Below are 16,970 nucleotides of genomic sequence, written 5' to 3' on the forward strand. Positions count from 1 at the left end.
TAAGAGCTGTCAAGGGTGTCAGGTATTGTGACAACCATACTCCTACCCCCAACTCCATTTGCCGAGGCCTTAGGGCAAAGGAAAAATAAACCTTTCAACAATACCTAACTGAGCCTCATGGACTCTATGGCCGAGCTCTCTCACCCAGAGCCGTGGGGCGTGCGGAGGAGCCGCTTTTGGAAGAGTCCCCGCCGCAGCTCGGGCCGGCGTTCCCGCCTCAGTCCCCCCTCAGGGGGAAGGATCAGAAGGGGAACGGGGCCCGAGGCTGCTCCGGGCGGCGGAGGGGCGGAGGCGGGCGGGGGGCCGGGCGGCACCGGCGGGGCGGGGCGGGGCGGGTGCGCGGCCATTCCCCGGGGATGTGCTCGGCTCCGTCGGTAAGTGCAGGGCAGTTTCACGGGGCAGCTCGCCCGTGGGGTCGGGTGCGTGGGTGGTGGTGCGGGAGGACAGCGGTGCCGGGCCCCGGGGCCGAGACGAGGCGGGGGAAAGGCGGAAGCAGCGGCCGCGGGGGAGCTCCCCTCAGCCCGGCCGCCGGCCCGGAGAGCGCTGCCGGCGCCGGGACGGCGCCCCCGAAACTCGGCCGTAGTAAAGGACGATTTGTGGGTTTGTGCTTTTAAATGTCCCCGGGACCACGAGCGACTTCCACCCCCCCCCCCCCCCCCCCCCCCCGCCATCCGCCGCTGTGTATGTTTATCCCCTCTTCGACTTTGACTCCAGAAACAAAAGTCTTTGTTTTAATAGTTCGCGGTGGTGACTGAGGTGGCAGCTTTTTCCTACTTCACAGATTCATGGCAAGGAAGTAGACTTAAGTCCATATAAGTTGCAGGTAAATTCCTGAAACTCTAGGAAAGTATGCAGGGGTGCACATGTTCACTCACAGGTTTGGATCACAGCAGTAGTTACTGGACTGAATTATGAAAAGTATTCACAACGGTGGGAAAGAATAATCCAAGTTTGTATCAGAAACACAGCTACTGAAGAAATATGTACATCTAATATCAAAATTACTATTATTTTAATACTTACAAAGATATACTTACAGGGTTTTCGTGTCTCCCCGATGACCATAGTGTTGACAAACCTCATTTAAAAACATACTTGTCTTCATATCATCACCAAGAGATAACAGAATTGCCATTATTCTTGTTTTCATTAGTGGTGGTTTCCAGCAGAGAAGGCACTAGGTGGTTTACCTAGGATTGGAGTGGAATTGAATTAATTTAGCTCTTCTGTGTGAGTCCAAAGCTGGTCTGAAGGCATTGTTTTAAACTGAATTTTTACAGTTAGTGCATGGGCACTGACTGCTTACAGGAGCAAAAGGTAGGATTGACAGGTGAGGATCACCTTCTTTTGTTAATTGCCACTGCCCTGGATGATCTGAATGCCAAAGGCAATAACCAGAGCTGGTATATGTTTTTGACGAAAACTAGACTGAAATCGGGACCAAGTGCTCTACATGAGTACTTAAAGATACTCTCTGTATCTCTGCAGGCATTCCTGTCCCACCTTGCTTATGCCAACATGAGTACTTTCACAGTTGTAATGATGGATTGGGAAATGCAGTGATGTTATTGTCTTTGAATTAGTAAAAGGTCTTACAGATCAGTGAGAACCAGGTTCAGTAAATACCAGACTCATGAAGGAGTTGACTAAGCCAGGAGTGGAAGGCAGAAGTGAGAACAGTTCTTTTCAGTGTTAACTTTTAACTCAGTTCAGCTGCTCACAGCAGTGATTATCTAGTGTCTTAGATAGTTTTGGGGTTACTAGGGTCAGAATTTCAGCATTCTTAACTCCTTGCATAGTTTGTTTTTAGCCTTCTATATATTGTGGCTTAATTTTTATTAATAAAACTTAAAAGATATGCATTTGTAGTTGAGCCTTCAATTGCTGTAGGTTACTTCTCACTTTCATGTTTGAAATAAAATCTCAAGAGTATGTTTTATAGGGGTACAGGAAGTCTCTAGTGGTTAAGTGGATTCACAGGTTATTCCTGTCAATATATCTCCAAGCAGTAGGCAGGTTTTATTGCTTTGTGGCAAGTTTGATTGTCTTCCTGAGGTTGTACAAGAGTTGGTTTTGTCAAAAATTCAATAACCCTGGAGCATTAGACCTGAAAACCTCAATGGATACCTTGGGAATTTATGGAACTTTTGAGTAGCTGAAAATGTAGATGTCTTATAAAACCAGAAGAATAGAAAAAATTATTCAGAAACCTAATCTAGGATTTTAGGAACTTAAGTACAGTTTCTTGCTTTAATAGGTCCTTTCAGTATAAATTTCAGTGAGTATGCTAAACCTTGTCTACTCAAAAGAGTTAGAAACCAGCAATACTGCCAATATGGATAAAGTATTTATGGTAGCAAAGGGAGTGTACATGGCTACAAAGAAAAAAAAAACAAAACACATTCTTCTGCATTACTTGAACATCAGTATAAATTTTTAATATGGTCCACACCTTAGTCTTACTGTGAAATTCATGTGAATTTCACACATAGCAAAGCATCTGTAGTGACTAAATGCTGGCTGACCATAAGCTAAAGATATACCTGTGTGGAAAGACAGTCATAAAAGAGTAAAACTTAAACTGCAAGGTTTTGATTTACAGTTTTGAGACCAGTGTGGCACATGAGAACATGGCACAAAGCAGAACTTTTCTGATGGAGAAAAGGATGTAAAATATTTTCACAGGTGATCGCTCTTCAGCAGTCTTCAGTTTTATTTTGGAACAATTTAATCTGAAATTTAAACCTTAAATGTGGTAGTGTATGCTTTGGCTGTGTCTATAGGTACAAGATCTGATTGGTATCCTAAATAACTTTTCCTAAGATGAAGGAGATTTTCTGCTTTTATATGATGCTCCCACACTGTAGTATGTTAACCAGTATTACTGCATGGTTTGCTATTAAATTATCTTGCATCCATCCTTGTGTCATGGCCTTGGCACTTCTTGGGTTTTAATGCATCCTGCTGGTTGTTTTTAATTTGTGAAGAGCTGTTGATGGCTGGCTTAACATACTCAAACCAAGAAAATTCCTTTCTAAGATCCAAGGCTTTTTAAGGCTTGAAAGTTTTCAGTGTTGCCCATGCTAAATTAGACTTTGTAGGTAGGAGTACCTGGCAAAATAGTGCCACAGCAATTGGTTTTTCATACTAACATTTGCCTTCCACTCTTAATTCAAGAATTTTTACATCTTTTTTATAAATATATAAAATATATATTTATAAAATATATAATAGAATATATGGCTGCAAATCACCACATAATTTTCTCAATCTGAAGTTTTGATTCCTGTAGGTTTTTGGCTATTTGTCCCATAAATTGACAGCAAAACTCTCTTATCCAGATCTATTTGGCATATTAGAATGCCTCAGCAGATTTCTGTTTGGTTTGCAAATGTGTGACAAATTTTTGAAATACCATGTTACAGAGAAAGCAGCAAACCTTAGGAGAAAAGAAGTCTTCGTTCTTCAGAGTGTAAATTATTCTTCAGGCCCTGGTTCCCTGAAGCGTCTTCATTTTCTGCTAGCTTCTGAGTTTTAAAAGATGATTAAGAGGAATTTTTAATATTTTGCCTGTATGGTTCTGTCAGTGTAGTGACAAGTGCTAGTGTAGAGTACTGAACCTGTGCAGTAACACTTGCTAAATGGGACTGTTGTGTGGATTGGGGATGATCCATTCTTCCCCATTGTGTAGTGCGACTTCCATCTAGGATAGCATTTTTTATATTCTGTGGTCACTCGGACATAAGGGGGAGATTCCTTGTCTGAGTTGCTTCCCTTTTAGGTGCTGTAGAAATTTTTCAGGTAAGATAATTTTTTTATTGCATTTCTGTTTGCCACCAATTAATGTATTACTTCCTACTGGAAACTAGCCCAGATGAAGGCCTACTGCACACTGCCTCAGGAGCAACAGGATAGAGACACACACCATAAGCATGCATGTGTCAAAGGTCTGGGGAACATTGTTGTGAAATAGGTCATTTACCAAGTGCGTTTAACGAAGAATTTTCTGAAAGAAAAATGAGGACTAATTATTTGGAGATCACAGCAAGAGAAGGATGTTGTCAGAAGGGAGGAAGTGGTTAGGAGAAGCCAGGGTAAATGGTAAGGCACTTCACATGGCATGTGAGCAAATGACCACAACATAATAGTAAGGTGCACTTCCAGAGCAGGATAAACATAGGCTAAATTATCTATACATCTGTTTTGCTGATGATCTTAAGAAATTATCTAGTATGAGAGAGATCAGGAATTGCTAAGTGACTTGCCAAAGGCTACCAGTAATATAACTGGAACAAAGGAATTTTTAGTGTCAGCTGCATCCCCCACCAGGAAAGCTAGGAGTAAAGGGTTGCATGCAGATATGCGGGTGATACTTCACAGAATTGGAAGCTGACAGAATTTAAAAAGGACAGTGGAAGGGAAGTGATAGGAAAAGAAAACAACTTACAGACATGAAATAGACCTACAAGAGGTTGCTTACGTGGGGCTTTATGATGCAAGGCCCTTCTTCCAGGGTACAGTCTTTAAAAGTAGGGGTTTTCTCAGCATTACAGCAGAGAGGTCTCAAAGCCTGTTTTTGTTGTGATATAGGATGGTCAGACATGGAGAGTGTATAGTGTTGATCTGTCCTGTGGTAAAAATAATACTGTTGTGCCTTGCTTTAACAAAGGCAGGACAGCCAGCTATTTCCTGTTAACCATATGTGGTCCCTCCAGTTTTTCATGTCTCAAACTGTATTATAAGAAGGTGAAAGAATCGGAGCACATGAAGGAACTGGTGTAGAAAAAAAGCAAAGACAGCAAATAAATCCAGTGTCGTATAATTCCCTTCCACATTTCATCGTTATCATTATGTTAGTAGCAGTTAGTAAGCTTACTACAAGAACTTCCCTTTCTGAGTGTAAGACATACCTGAAATGCCTCTATATCAGTTGTTTCCATTTAGCAAGATCAAGAGTGTTTACTTGAACAGTGTATAGTGTGAAAATAAGGACAGGCTGGCTTGTGTGAGACTGTCCTCAAAACTTGGCGTGTGATCATTTAGGCTTCCTGTTTTCAAATACATGAACGTTATTGCTGGGGGTTTTAAACATAAACAATTTTTTTAGAAATTAACTTCTAAAAATAGTGCTTCAGAGTAACTCATCTTGTAGATCATTTGCCAGTGTTTCAAGAAATATCTGGTGTTTTGTATTTCTACTTCAAGTTCACATTAGCTGGGGAACTCAAAACTTGGTTATAAAAAATAACATGACAAGAGGGTCAAGTAATGTTTTAAGGGAATTAATTTCTCAGAAAAATTGTTTAAAATAGCTTTTATTTGATCTTTGGTGACTTAATCCTCTAAAATGTCTAACATGAAGTTGATGAAACTTCTTCTGACCACAGAAAATGTGTTCAATACTTTATGAACCAGATTTATGGAGGAAGAAGAATAAAATTCAAAATTGAGTTAAGAAATGCAAAAGAGGTTTCTGAAGTTTGAAACATCAAAAGTGCTATTTTAAAATGCTGATAAAACTATTTGGAAAAAAAATTGCAAAATAGTAGCTCAATCAGATCCCAGGTGAGTCAGAGGGCATTATGGCAGAGGATGAGATCCAGATGCTTTTTTCCCAGGATATCTGTTAATTGTCTGATTCACCTCTCTCGTCATAGGAGATTATTTGTTATTTCTCATACAGTGTTTCCAGTGCGGTGGGTTTGGGTTAGTTGTTTCTCATCTCTACAATCTTCAGTTTTCTTAGACGTAGTTATATTAGAATACTGGAGATACTGACAAAAACATGCAGTGCACAGACTGAATCTGATGTTTTCTGTTCCTTTTTAAGCTCTGCTTCTCTGTGGTAGGGTGGGGCAGAGGGTTTGGAACTGTGTCAGGAGTCAGAAAGGATGTGTATGTGGTGAGGGGTAACTGCTCTTCAGCAACATTGCATATGCAGTTTAAACTATTAGCTTCTCATCCAGTGGTGAGGAATTCCTTCTCAACATGCTGTCATGTTAAAATGTCCAGTGCTCTTCCTCCCTGCTTTCCCAACTGCTTTATTTTGTATAAATAGTGGTCACCGTGTATCAAATGCTAGAAAAGATAATAGATTATGTAAACAAAAAATACTTAGAATTTAGAAGGTTTTGAAATTTGTGAGGTATATTTTAGCTGTATAGGTTATTTTGCCTGTATAATTTTCACTGAATGAACAGGATCTCCTGCTTAAGCTTTTGCATTCCCATTAGTCCTGGGAGATCAAAAAAGAGTACCTTCCTTCTTCATCAGTATTAGATGTTTGTTTGCCTGATCTTATGAAAACAAAAATTATTTTCCCTACAAATGTAACCTACTCTCAGATATCTGGCTGGTGGTATCTTGGAAATTTCCTGGCATTTACTTACTTAAGTTTGCTCCTAGGTCATTGTACACTGTAACAGTGTGTAGAGATATGTCAGATTATTGGGCAAAAGTGGGGTTAATTGACACACCCTGTATGATTCATGCTAAAGATGAAAGTTTAAAGGAGTCTGAAAATTTTAACAGAAGAAATTGTGGTAAAACTCTCCCTGATAATCCAGTGTATTTTTAGTTAAAGCAAACATTTAATTGAAAAGGCCTTCCATTGTACAAAATCTGTTTTACAATTACTGTCTTATCACAGCAGAGACAGTTAAGGAGAATTGTTGTTTCTTCAAAATGGCCAAGCCTTAAGGATGTCATCCAAAATCCAGAAATTTGGGGTTTTTTAAATCACTGAACTGACGAAATTTGTGATTGCAGGAAAAACAGCCAACCTACCTCTTTTCAGCCATCTTTTAAAATTCTTTAATTTCCAGTTCTTTGTTCATTAATTCAGTCCTAACTTTTGTAGATGAGTCTGTGTTAATTTGGGGCTTTGGGAGCTCTAGGTGTATTGAAATCTGCATAGTCCTGTATGGACTCCACTAGCAGTATGTTCTGCAGTCCCTAAACATTTTTGAAGACTTTTCAATCTTTAGACTTGTTCTTAGGTCCAGTGTAAATTAACTGAAGCATCTCTTTCACGTGTGTACAGATCAGTGTTTGTATGTAAGACTGTGTGGTAGCCGTTTAATGTGATTCATTGGTGTGAAGTAGCTGCTTCTAAATGTGAGTTCCCATTTCTGGAGGAAAAGCTGACCCTGACTAAAATGGCATAGTAACCTCTGTGCAGAGGGCAGTCCCTCTGGGAACTGTCTCCCAGGCAGTAGGATTAGAAGAAGCAAGGACAGAAGATGCCATATTCTGTGAAAGTAAGAGGATGCCATGTGTTTTAAAAGATCTTCACAATCTCTTCTTTCTTGCTTCTCTAAGAAGTCTCAGACATAGCTGCATTCCCTTGCAACCTTTGGTAGTCTGATGATTACTGGGACCACAAGGTTTAGGACTGAGAAAAAAAGGAAAACCATTTCCTTAGACTGGTCCCTTATGATGTCTGGGGCAGCACTGCAGAAGGGCCTTGGAAGCACAGTAGGGTACTGCCAGGGGATGCTGAGAGGAAATGTTGTATAGAGGTTTTGGTGGGTTTTTTCTCTCCTTTGTGTGCAGGTCATGGTTTCTAAAGAACATGATTTTCATGTACATAGTTACAGTCTTCCGAGACACCATGGCAGTCAATAGGTACCACATTTAATGGTGATAGGACAAAAATGTCCCATCTTAATTTGATGATATGAAGAAGCCAGATAAGCATTAGAGAAGAGCTTTCTAGCTGTGACACAGACATCCTGGCTTTTTAGGAAGTTTGAAGAATCTCCTTTTTCAGAACAGAATGTGTTGATGTGGAGATATAAATAGTACCCAGTTTTTAGAGGACCTGGTGAGGGTATCGTGCTCATGTGTCAAGAATTCTGCAGTTGTAATAGAAAAATCAAGGAAGATACGTACAAGAAGATAGTCTGGATAAAATAGTCAAGTTGATAGTTTGCAAAATTATTATTTAGAGCAACGTGTTGGAGGAATCTGAGCAGGACAGAGTGGCATTTGTCAGTAGAAGAGAAAGATACCACATAAACAGAAGCTTGAATTGATTGAAACCAAAGTCAGGATTAGTTTGATAACCACACAGGAGAGTCTGTTGTAAAGAGATTTCCTTTAGGAAGATCCAGCAAGTTTTAGAAGCAACTTATGTGTGGAAATTTAGAAAGAGGTTTTCTTCAAAAATTTTGCTAGAATCTATGCAGGTAGTAAGATACCAGATGGAAGGAACGTAACCCAAAGCAAGAAGTACTGATGATTTTGGGCTCGTGCAATTTATAGTTTTAAACAAATATACGATGAATTGTTCTATGGAAGAAGTAATACAAGAAATGTAGCAACCATTAGTTAAAACTTTGAAATTGTAAAAAACTTTGTTATAAAAACTAGCACTTCTGAGCTTCTACTAAAGCATGGTTTCTGCAAGAAGCCTTTTCTGACTGCATTGGGTGATTTGATAAAGTGAGCAACACATAAGTGTAGCTATGAGCTTTGACTCTCTGTAGGAAAACAAATTCCTGGGTAGAATGCTAGAGCTAAGTTAGGTGAGTAAAGGAGAAGCATTGGCATGAAACTTATTAATCCTCTGTCAGTTGTTAAAAGTTCTCAAACCTCTTTAATTCACTGGAAGAAGTTTGGTTGATAATAGCTACTTAGTGCCTTTCGCTGGCAAGTCCTCACTTTGTGCCTAAGGCTGTATTCAGATGTATATTACTAGATTGTTGTCTTCTGAGTTTAAGAAGGTATGTTAATCACCAGCATGGACTGCAGTGTCTGAGATGTGGATTCCTTTCAAAATGCTGTTCTCTGTAGAATTAGCAGCTTGTCTGCCTTTCTGCACCATGCTTCGGCATGAGAAACTGGTGGGTGGACTGCTATTACGAAAATATTGTGCTTTTTAAACAGAGTAATCAAATTATAGAATCCTGAAAGGTGTGATGAAATTCAGACAAATTCTATCTTTGAAGCAGAAGTTCCTGACCTTACATAACCTATTAACAGTCTGGGCTGGGTTCATTATGAAAATTACTTTTTTCCCTAGGTTCATTCAAAACTGTAGCTGTGACTTTTTGTTGAAAGCCTTTACAGAATTGTTGTAACTTGCTGTATTTTCAAACATTTCTAGAGAGATGACTCTCCTTGGACTGTAAAGCATTTCACGTGCAATGGCAGATCCCATCCGCTGGGCCCGATACCGCTGGCAGCGGCTGATATCAACAGAGGGCAGAGAATGCAGCAGCAACAATTCAAATAGCAAGTGCTATCAATCATCAAAAACTACTGGCAAACATAGGATAGTGATACCCTGTTTGGGACATTTTAAAGAAGAGTATGAAAAAGTGTCAAAACTGTACATGAATAACAAAATACGGACTACTAGGTATACTTTATTGAATTTTTTACCACGGAATTTATTTGAGCAATTTCACAGGTGAGGAACTCCTTTTTGATTGTGGTAATTCTTCTGAAACTGAATCCTTCTGCTTAAATGTTTGTTTGTGTTACTATATTAAAAAAATTATTCCTCCTGCTGGCCTATCACTTCTGAAAACATACATGTTATATGGCCAGAGTTTCTTGAGTATTATCATCATTGAGCTAATCCTTTTCTCCTTAGCTTATGTACTTTCCACTTACTCTTTTCTTTGGACTCTTGAACTGTTTCTTGATCTTGGAGCACTGCCACACACCAATCAGCAGTGGGGTTTTCAGCTTATTTCCTGCAAATGTCTTTTTCCCCTTCCCACACGTCTTTCTACTGTGTCAATTTTTTTCATCTTCCTTCTGCTTGAAGAACTGTGGATTTGTCAAGCTACACAAGAAAGTCACAGGATGGCTTCCTTTTTAAAACATGTCATCTTCCTAAGAGATGATAAAATTAAGTTTAAAGGACCTGGAAATTTGAGAGTGCAAAATTCACCAGTGCCTCACTCTGGAAAACATTTGCCTGGATGACAGTTTTGAAAATACACAAGAATTCTTGGTTTCTGCATTACCTGGTCATGTATGTTAAGCAACTGTGTTGCTAAGTAATATATTGACTGGAGAGTGAAAACAGAGTTTGGGATAGTTATTCCTTAAATTGTGGGTGAAGAAAAGATAAATCACTGATAATTTAAATGTCTGTATAGCATGGAGTGGGGAAATGAGGATCATTGCCTGCTAGCACATTAAATCCTGTGTTTTCTCTTTGTTTCAGAGTTGCCAATTTATATTTCCTATTTCTGGTTGTCCTAAATTGGGTTCCTCTAGTTGAAGCTTTCCAAAAAGAAATTACAATGCTACCTCTGATAGGGGTTCTGACAATTATTGCAGTGAAGGATGGTCTGGAAGATTACTCAAGATACAAAATGGATAAACAGATAAACAACTTAGTAACCAAAGTATATAGCAGGTAAGAGACAAGAGTGTTTGTGGTTTACTGTTATTATTTGACTGTGACTATTACATGACAGAGTTGGTGATAACTCTTTTGTTTACCTTCTGGATACTTATAGAAGCATAAAATAATGTAATTTGGGAAAGGTCTCTGAAAGTCATTTAGTCTTAATCCTGCTCAAGCAGGGCTATTTAGATCTGTTCACTCAGGAACTAATTGTGACTTGATCACCAGTTTTGTTAAATGGTTATCATTAGTGTAAAATCTGGAAAAAAAATTTGCTTTGAGGAAAATGAGTTCATGCATGTGTTTGTACTGTATTAACCAAGGTACTTTGACTAGTTAAGCATTGTTAAACATAGCATTTGTTTTGAAAGGTGTATTTTTAATTCTTCTAAAATAGCTTAATGGAAATTGAAAGGCTGCTAGTTTATTAACAGCATCATGTTGTACTCATAGAGCAATATCATTTCCCCAAAGAGAACAAGATGGTTTTCTACTTGAGTGCATCACACAGGTCATTCAGTATGAGTGTTAACATCTGTATTCCACCATGCAGGACTGCAGTGTTACACACTGTGGGTGCAAGTCAGGCAGGGAGTCTGCTAGTGGTGAGTCTGCTAGGCAGTTATTATCATGGATGATAAAAAGACACGAATGCGTCATATTCTAAATTAACCATGAAAAAACTTCTCTAAGTATATATCAGTGCTGCCCACATAATTGTTTTTCTTTTATACCTCTCATAAAAGGATATTCCAGATTGTAAAATACAAAGATAAAGGAAATATTGTGAAGGGTTTTTTTTTTCTTTTTTGCATGCTCTGTTTCCATGTGGGAAAACAGTATTTTGGAAAATCTCTCATTTGATATGTTGTAGTAGCCATCACAAATAGCACCTCTAGGTTTTTCTCAGTTTCAGCTTATGCATTTATAAAAAAAATCATTGTTCTTCTGTGTATTCCAGGAAAGAGAAGAAATACACAGATGAATGCTGGAAAAATGTCAATGTTGGGGACTTCATCCGGCTTTCACGCAATGAAATCATTCCGGCTGACATGGTGCTGTTATATTCTAGTGACCCAGATGGGATCTGTTATATTGAAACTGCAGGCCTTGATGGAGAAACCAATCTAAAGCAGAGACAGGTGGTGAGAGGATATTCAGAGCAGGTAAAAATTGTGCTTTTCTGGTGGTGTAAGAAAGCTGACATGACAGGTGGTGAACTAAAAAAGCCCAAACAACTCAGCCCTCTAGAGTGCCTAATTCATGGTAGCTTAGCAATCCCCATCTGAAAATCAAGGTACTAGGTAACACATTTCTAATTTGTTGCTTGAGTGGTTTTGGAGAAAATCTTTGCATGTTCACATAATCCAGAGAAAGACAGATCTATCTCAAGTAATGAAAACCAGCAAAATTAACAAGTCAGGTAAATCTCACATAGTTACATATGGTGTATAACATGTCACGGGTGAGAAACTGGAGCTCTTTAGAAGGGATTTCTGTCTCCAACCATCTTGGCATTCAAAGAGTAATACACAAAACAGAAGAGGACTGACTTCCTGAGGATGATAAACTATTTTGTGAACAAACTGACATTACTCTGCTGCTTTCAAGATACTAAGATGTTGCTTCCTCTTAGGAAGGGTTTAATCTCCTTTTCCTTCTACCCCTGTGGTTAGCTGAACCACGTACAAGTTCATGGGGGTGGAGAAGCTAATATGTCATTAGCACTAAAACACTGTGAACAGCGAATGTTTCCTATTCAATGATAAGAAATAGCAAAGAACTGCAGCAGTTGGTTCCCTCTTAGCCTGCATGGCCAGTGACTGAATCCAGTCCTTGCTGCAGCATCTTCAAAGCAAGTGGCAAGCACTGTTCTTTTCTTCTGGGAAGCCTAAGCCAAGCTGATCAAAGGCATTCCTAGGTCTCCTCTTGCACCTTAGCCATACACCCACCCCATTCCCATGCTATGTTATCAAATGGTGTGTGTCAGGAACACAGCACAGCCAAAGCAAGCGGGCTTGGCCCTGGGAATCTGCATCTCTCCATCTCAGTGAGTGTCTCATGCAGGGCCTGTCATTCCCAGCTCCCTTACTCAGTTTCCATCTTTGTCTCCCTTCTTTAGGGACCTTTACACAAAATCCAAGTACTTCTAATTCTGCCAAAATTTAAGTCTTCTCTTTTGTGCCAGGAAACATAGGAAAGCTTCTCAAGAAATAATGTACAAAGGCTTCTACTCTCAGTGTTTGCTTTGCCAAAATAACAATTATAATGAAAAAATATAGAAAATAAACTTATAGTCCCAGAAGATCGGTGTCCATATTAAGACACCTGCATTTGGACATAGTTTTTGTAACCTCTATTTTATGCTGGCAGAGTGTAGATAGCTGTGTCCACTGTAGATTACACCCAGAGTTTCAGTGCTTCCTGTTTCAAGGTATATTACAAGAAGCTCCACCAGCAACATATATTTTGATGTTTCCAGACAGTAGAAGAAAAGAATTGACTGCTTTGGCTATTTCCCTTTGAGAGTAGTTCTTATTTGGGTAATCAGTGTACAGTGAAGAATTCTTGCAAAGCATCAGTCAAGTATTGTCTAACATTTTACAGAAATGTTGTACCCCCTATGCAAATTGGCATGAGAAGGGTCAGTGGAGAGACAGGTCTTTCACAGTTAACTAATTTTTGTAAAGAGAATGTATCTGTGTCAAAGACTGTGTTCATACTGACTTCAGTGCAACAAATCAATATAGCAAAACATAGCAAAAAAAGAATTTTAATAAGGCTAACAAAGTACTTGTAACAATATGATGTCTTCTGAGTTTCAAATTCTACTTACAGGATTGTGTTTTAAGCTCACAGTTGCTATTCTGCCAGTGTGAAGTCATCCAGTAGATGGAGTACAGTCTTCTCAGAGACTTGTAATTATGTTGAAGATATATTCAGTAATACCTGTGAATCAGAGAATAATGCTTGGGAGTTTAAATCCTTAAATTGGTCATTAGGGTTTTTTCTAAAGAGTAGAACAAATGACTTTCCAAAAAGTTAGTGGCAGGTACTCAGCTTGGAAATGACTCAGTTATACCAGAGGGAAGCCTGTGTTATACTAGAGAGTAGAAGAATATTCATATGCCAATAATTGAAATTAAGTCACAATAGCAGGTAATTCCATAGATAAGGTCTTTGGTTTTTCTCTTACTTCTGGTCATGTTTCATTCTTATTAATAAAGGAGATTTGGTTCACTTGACTTTTCACTGAAATGCTCACCTGCTTTTCATTTGCCATATGTTGTTCTGGTCTTTCATAACAGCCTTTTCTTTGGTACTTATAAGTCTCAAACATCCTTGCAAAGTTCTAGCTGCTTTCTTTGTGTTTGCACGGAAACCATCCTGGTCATGGTACTGGGAGAAAAAGTCTGTTTGCAAGAAATTCTGCTTGCAGAGAAGACAGTGTCTCTTCTTTCTGTTTTTTCATTATCATACAATGAGAAAAATCTATGGGAAATCTCTGCCTTTCAGATGTTCTTACTGCTTTTGCATTTTTTTTCTTCTTCCTCATCCTTCCACCCATTTTTTTCCTCTCCAGTGTTCTCAAAATATCAGCAATTCAAGTGATACTTGACAGTGTTTAATATTTACTAGGAAGTCCAGTGGTGTGCAAATCTGATTTATACTAGGTAGGAGGCCATCAAAACCACCGGCAACCTCCAGTTTAGAGGCTAAATTGTTAGATAGTAGTATCTGAACCTCTAAATTTACAATGTTTTTAGGTTCTACACATTTTGTCTAAGTTCTCTGGGTTTTTTTCCCTTCCCATGGCTTTAGGTCTCTGAAATTGATCCAGAAGAATTTTCCAGTAGAATAGAGTGTGAAAGTCCTAACAATGACCTCAGTCGTTTCCGAGGCTTTGTGTAAGTAGGCTTGCTGGCTCTTCAAACTATTGTCATTTGCTTTGACATTCTTACTAATTTGATGAGATCTTGTAATGTTTGCTTTAAGAAGTAATGATATGGATAGAGGTCAGTTTGCACCACTGCGTTCCTGAGTGCAGCACAACAGACAGAGCTCCAGAAGGGTTTTCTGAGCAGCAGATGGGGCACTGATGCTTTTTATTTTGTATTAAATATTTTCAACATCTTAGTTCAGGTTGTTTTGCAAACTTAATACTTGAAATAGCTGTTTTAAATCTGCTCTTCATAACATATGGTATCTATAGTATTTGGTCTGAACCACAGCCAGACTGGACAAGCTGCATTGCTTAGAATTAGAAATTGGAAGGACTGGCTTCCTTTCCTACTCGGATTTGTTTTGTGTAACCATGAGTCAATTGATCAAACTCCTTTTCACCAGTGTGCCTATGTCTGTCTTTTCTTCAGGCTGGGTTTCTGTTATGAGTTTCCTTCATGGTTAGGATTGGAAGGGACCTTAAGGTACTAGAGGATCATTAAGGTCCCTTCCAACCCCAGCCATTCTATGATTCTGTGATACTTACAGGTTTATGACTTTCTATAGATAATAGGAAAACAAAATACTTTTTTATGGGGTGACCTGTTTTCAGGTTTTGATAGTTAGAAGGTCTTTATTCTTTCCTTTGCACACTGACACATTAGATATTTGAGAATAAAAATAAATACATATAAATCTTATTCTCTGAGGAAACACCTTGACAAAGAGTGGGCCTAACTGTTCTGGAAGCATACCACAGGAGTGACAGTGCTCACAGTAAATTTACAATGAGATTTAATATTTTTTTCAAATATTTTCTTATGCTGATAATCCGAGTAGGATAGGGTTTTAGATTTCCAGTATTTGCCTCTTTTAAGTAGTGTTGCCCACTTCTCATATACCAGATAGCAAATGCTCAGATTTTCAAGGGTGATCTGCTTTCCTCTTACTCCATTCATATGAAAAGTCCAATCAGACATGTCGGGATGGCATTCAGTGACTTGCGGCTTCTTTGGGAAATCTGTTCCTAATGATTTTGCAAGGCCTGGTTGGTAATTGCTGGATTCCTACAGCTGACATGAGGTGATTTTTTTTTGCAGTGAGCATTCAAACATGGACCGAGTGGGTCTCAGCAAGGAAAACTTATTGCTCCGAGGATGCACAGTAAGGAACACAGAAGCTGTTGTAGGCATAGTGGTATATGCAGGTTAGTGAACTGCCCTGGCTCTCACAGACTTGCAAACAAGATGGTTGTGTGCCCTAAGAAACAACATTGTACAAAGGGGAATTGGGAGAGTAAAAGCTTGAATCCAGCAGAAGGCAGCCATAGCTAGAAATATTAAGAATTCATATCTGAGTTAAGTTTGTTTCTGTTTTCACAGTAAAATCTGATACCCCTGATTTTTCCTGGAAGGGCAGATCTGTTGTGTGTGAACAGGTCCTCATCCTCAACTTGTTAGTTGCAATGGTAAACTGAGATTTTGAAATGGATATGGAAATGTGTGACTTGCTTAGGACTTTTTTTCTTAATCAAAACTGAAGCTAGTGCTGTTCTTCTGGTTCTGTTCTACAATTTGTAGAAAGGACGGAGGTTTTCACACTAATCAATATGAGGTATCCAGCCAGATACTTGTAACACAGGTGTACGATTTTGTAGAAAATGTTAAAATAATGTGGAAGGGTCAAGAATGATGTTTCTAAAGGAAAGAATATTAGTGACAGTTAATGTAAGCTAATGAAAGTTAACATATGCATGACAGATTTTGATTTAACTTGTTCCGTTTTCTTTAGGACAGAATTCATGTATTGTAGGAGAATCTAGTTTACTCATATTTATAATGGCTGTTCAAATATTATTTAATAGAAATATTCTGTTTCCCAAAGCTTTAGAAATAAAAGGCACTTGCAGTTGTGATACCTGTTATTAGAGAATTTCAGCCTCCTTTTTGGTTGCAGGTCATGAAACCAAAGCTATGCTGAATAACAGTGGCCCTCATTACAAGCGTAGTAAATTGGAAAGAAAAGTGAACACTGATATTCTGTGGTGTGTTCTGCTCCTACTTTTGATGTGTTTAACTGGGGCAATAGGTAAGTGAGAATCACTCAGATTCCTGCCATTTTCCTTTCTCAGCCTACAATGGTTAGTGTTTTATTTTGGGGCTGATTGATTTTGTCAGTCTTCATCCATATGTAATTTCCTGAAGTTGGGAGTTCTGTGAGGTTTAAATTCATGTTATCATGTTTGATCTGGAATGTGGTTAAAAAGTGTGTTCCTGATGTGAGTTTTTGGGTCTGGATCCTGTTTCTCCATTTGGTTTATCTTTTTTCTAACTAACTGTTCAGCAAAACTCCTATTTTCCCATAGAATTTTTCAGGTAACATGAGATACATGTACACATTGTAGTGAGAGACCCAGTGTAACTAGAGCTGTACTGACTTGATATTTTAGGGGTTGATTAAATGATTAGCTTACACCTAAACAGACTAATTTTTCTGACGGATCATAAAGGTGTTTAAAATATGTTAAAAATAAGTTCAATAAAACTTCTTCAGATCACACTTAAAATTATGACATGATGATGTGTTCACTAGTAGACTAAAACCTAGACAAGCAACAAAAGGATAACAAAATTAATTGCCAGCAGGGTTTTTTGGAGGG

The 16,970-nt window shown here is 38.7% G+C and overlaps 1 protein-coding gene across 6 annotated transcripts in view; it reads left to right on the forward strand.

Annotated features, from left to right (window-relative positions):
- The first annotated feature begins 333 nt into the window (after nucleotides 1-333).
- Nucleotides 334-16,970, forward strand: part of ATP10D (ATPase phospholipid transporting 10D (putative)) — a 41,646-nt gene continuing 25,009 nt past the window's right edge. For all 6 annotated transcript variants that reach the window (XR_014616131.1, XR_014616132.1, XM_084204978.1 and 3 more), the window contains exons 1-7: nucleotides 334-374; nucleotides 9,110-9,415; nucleotides 10,184-10,378; nucleotides 11,331-11,535; nucleotides 14,192-14,277; nucleotides 15,412-15,518; nucleotides 16,268-16,399. Coding sequence is in view for 4 of the 6 variants with exons in the window: in XM_084204978.1 (XP_084061104.1) it covers nucleotides 9,150-9,415; nucleotides 10,184-10,378; nucleotides 11,331-11,535; nucleotides 14,192-14,277; nucleotides 15,412-15,518; nucleotides 16,268-16,399 (991 nt within the window). In the remaining 2 variants the exon portion in view is untranslated. The remainder of the gene's footprint in view (nucleotides 375-9,109; nucleotides 9,416-10,183; nucleotides 10,379-11,330; nucleotides 11,536-14,191; nucleotides 14,278-15,411; nucleotides 15,519-16,267; nucleotides 16,400-16,970) is intronic.

Source organism: Fringilla coelebs (genome assembly GCF_963513975.1).
Source record: "Fringilla coelebs genome assembly, chromosome: 4".
NCBI lineage: Eukaryota > Metazoa > Chordata > Aves > Passeriformes > Fringillidae > Fringilla > Fringilla coelebs.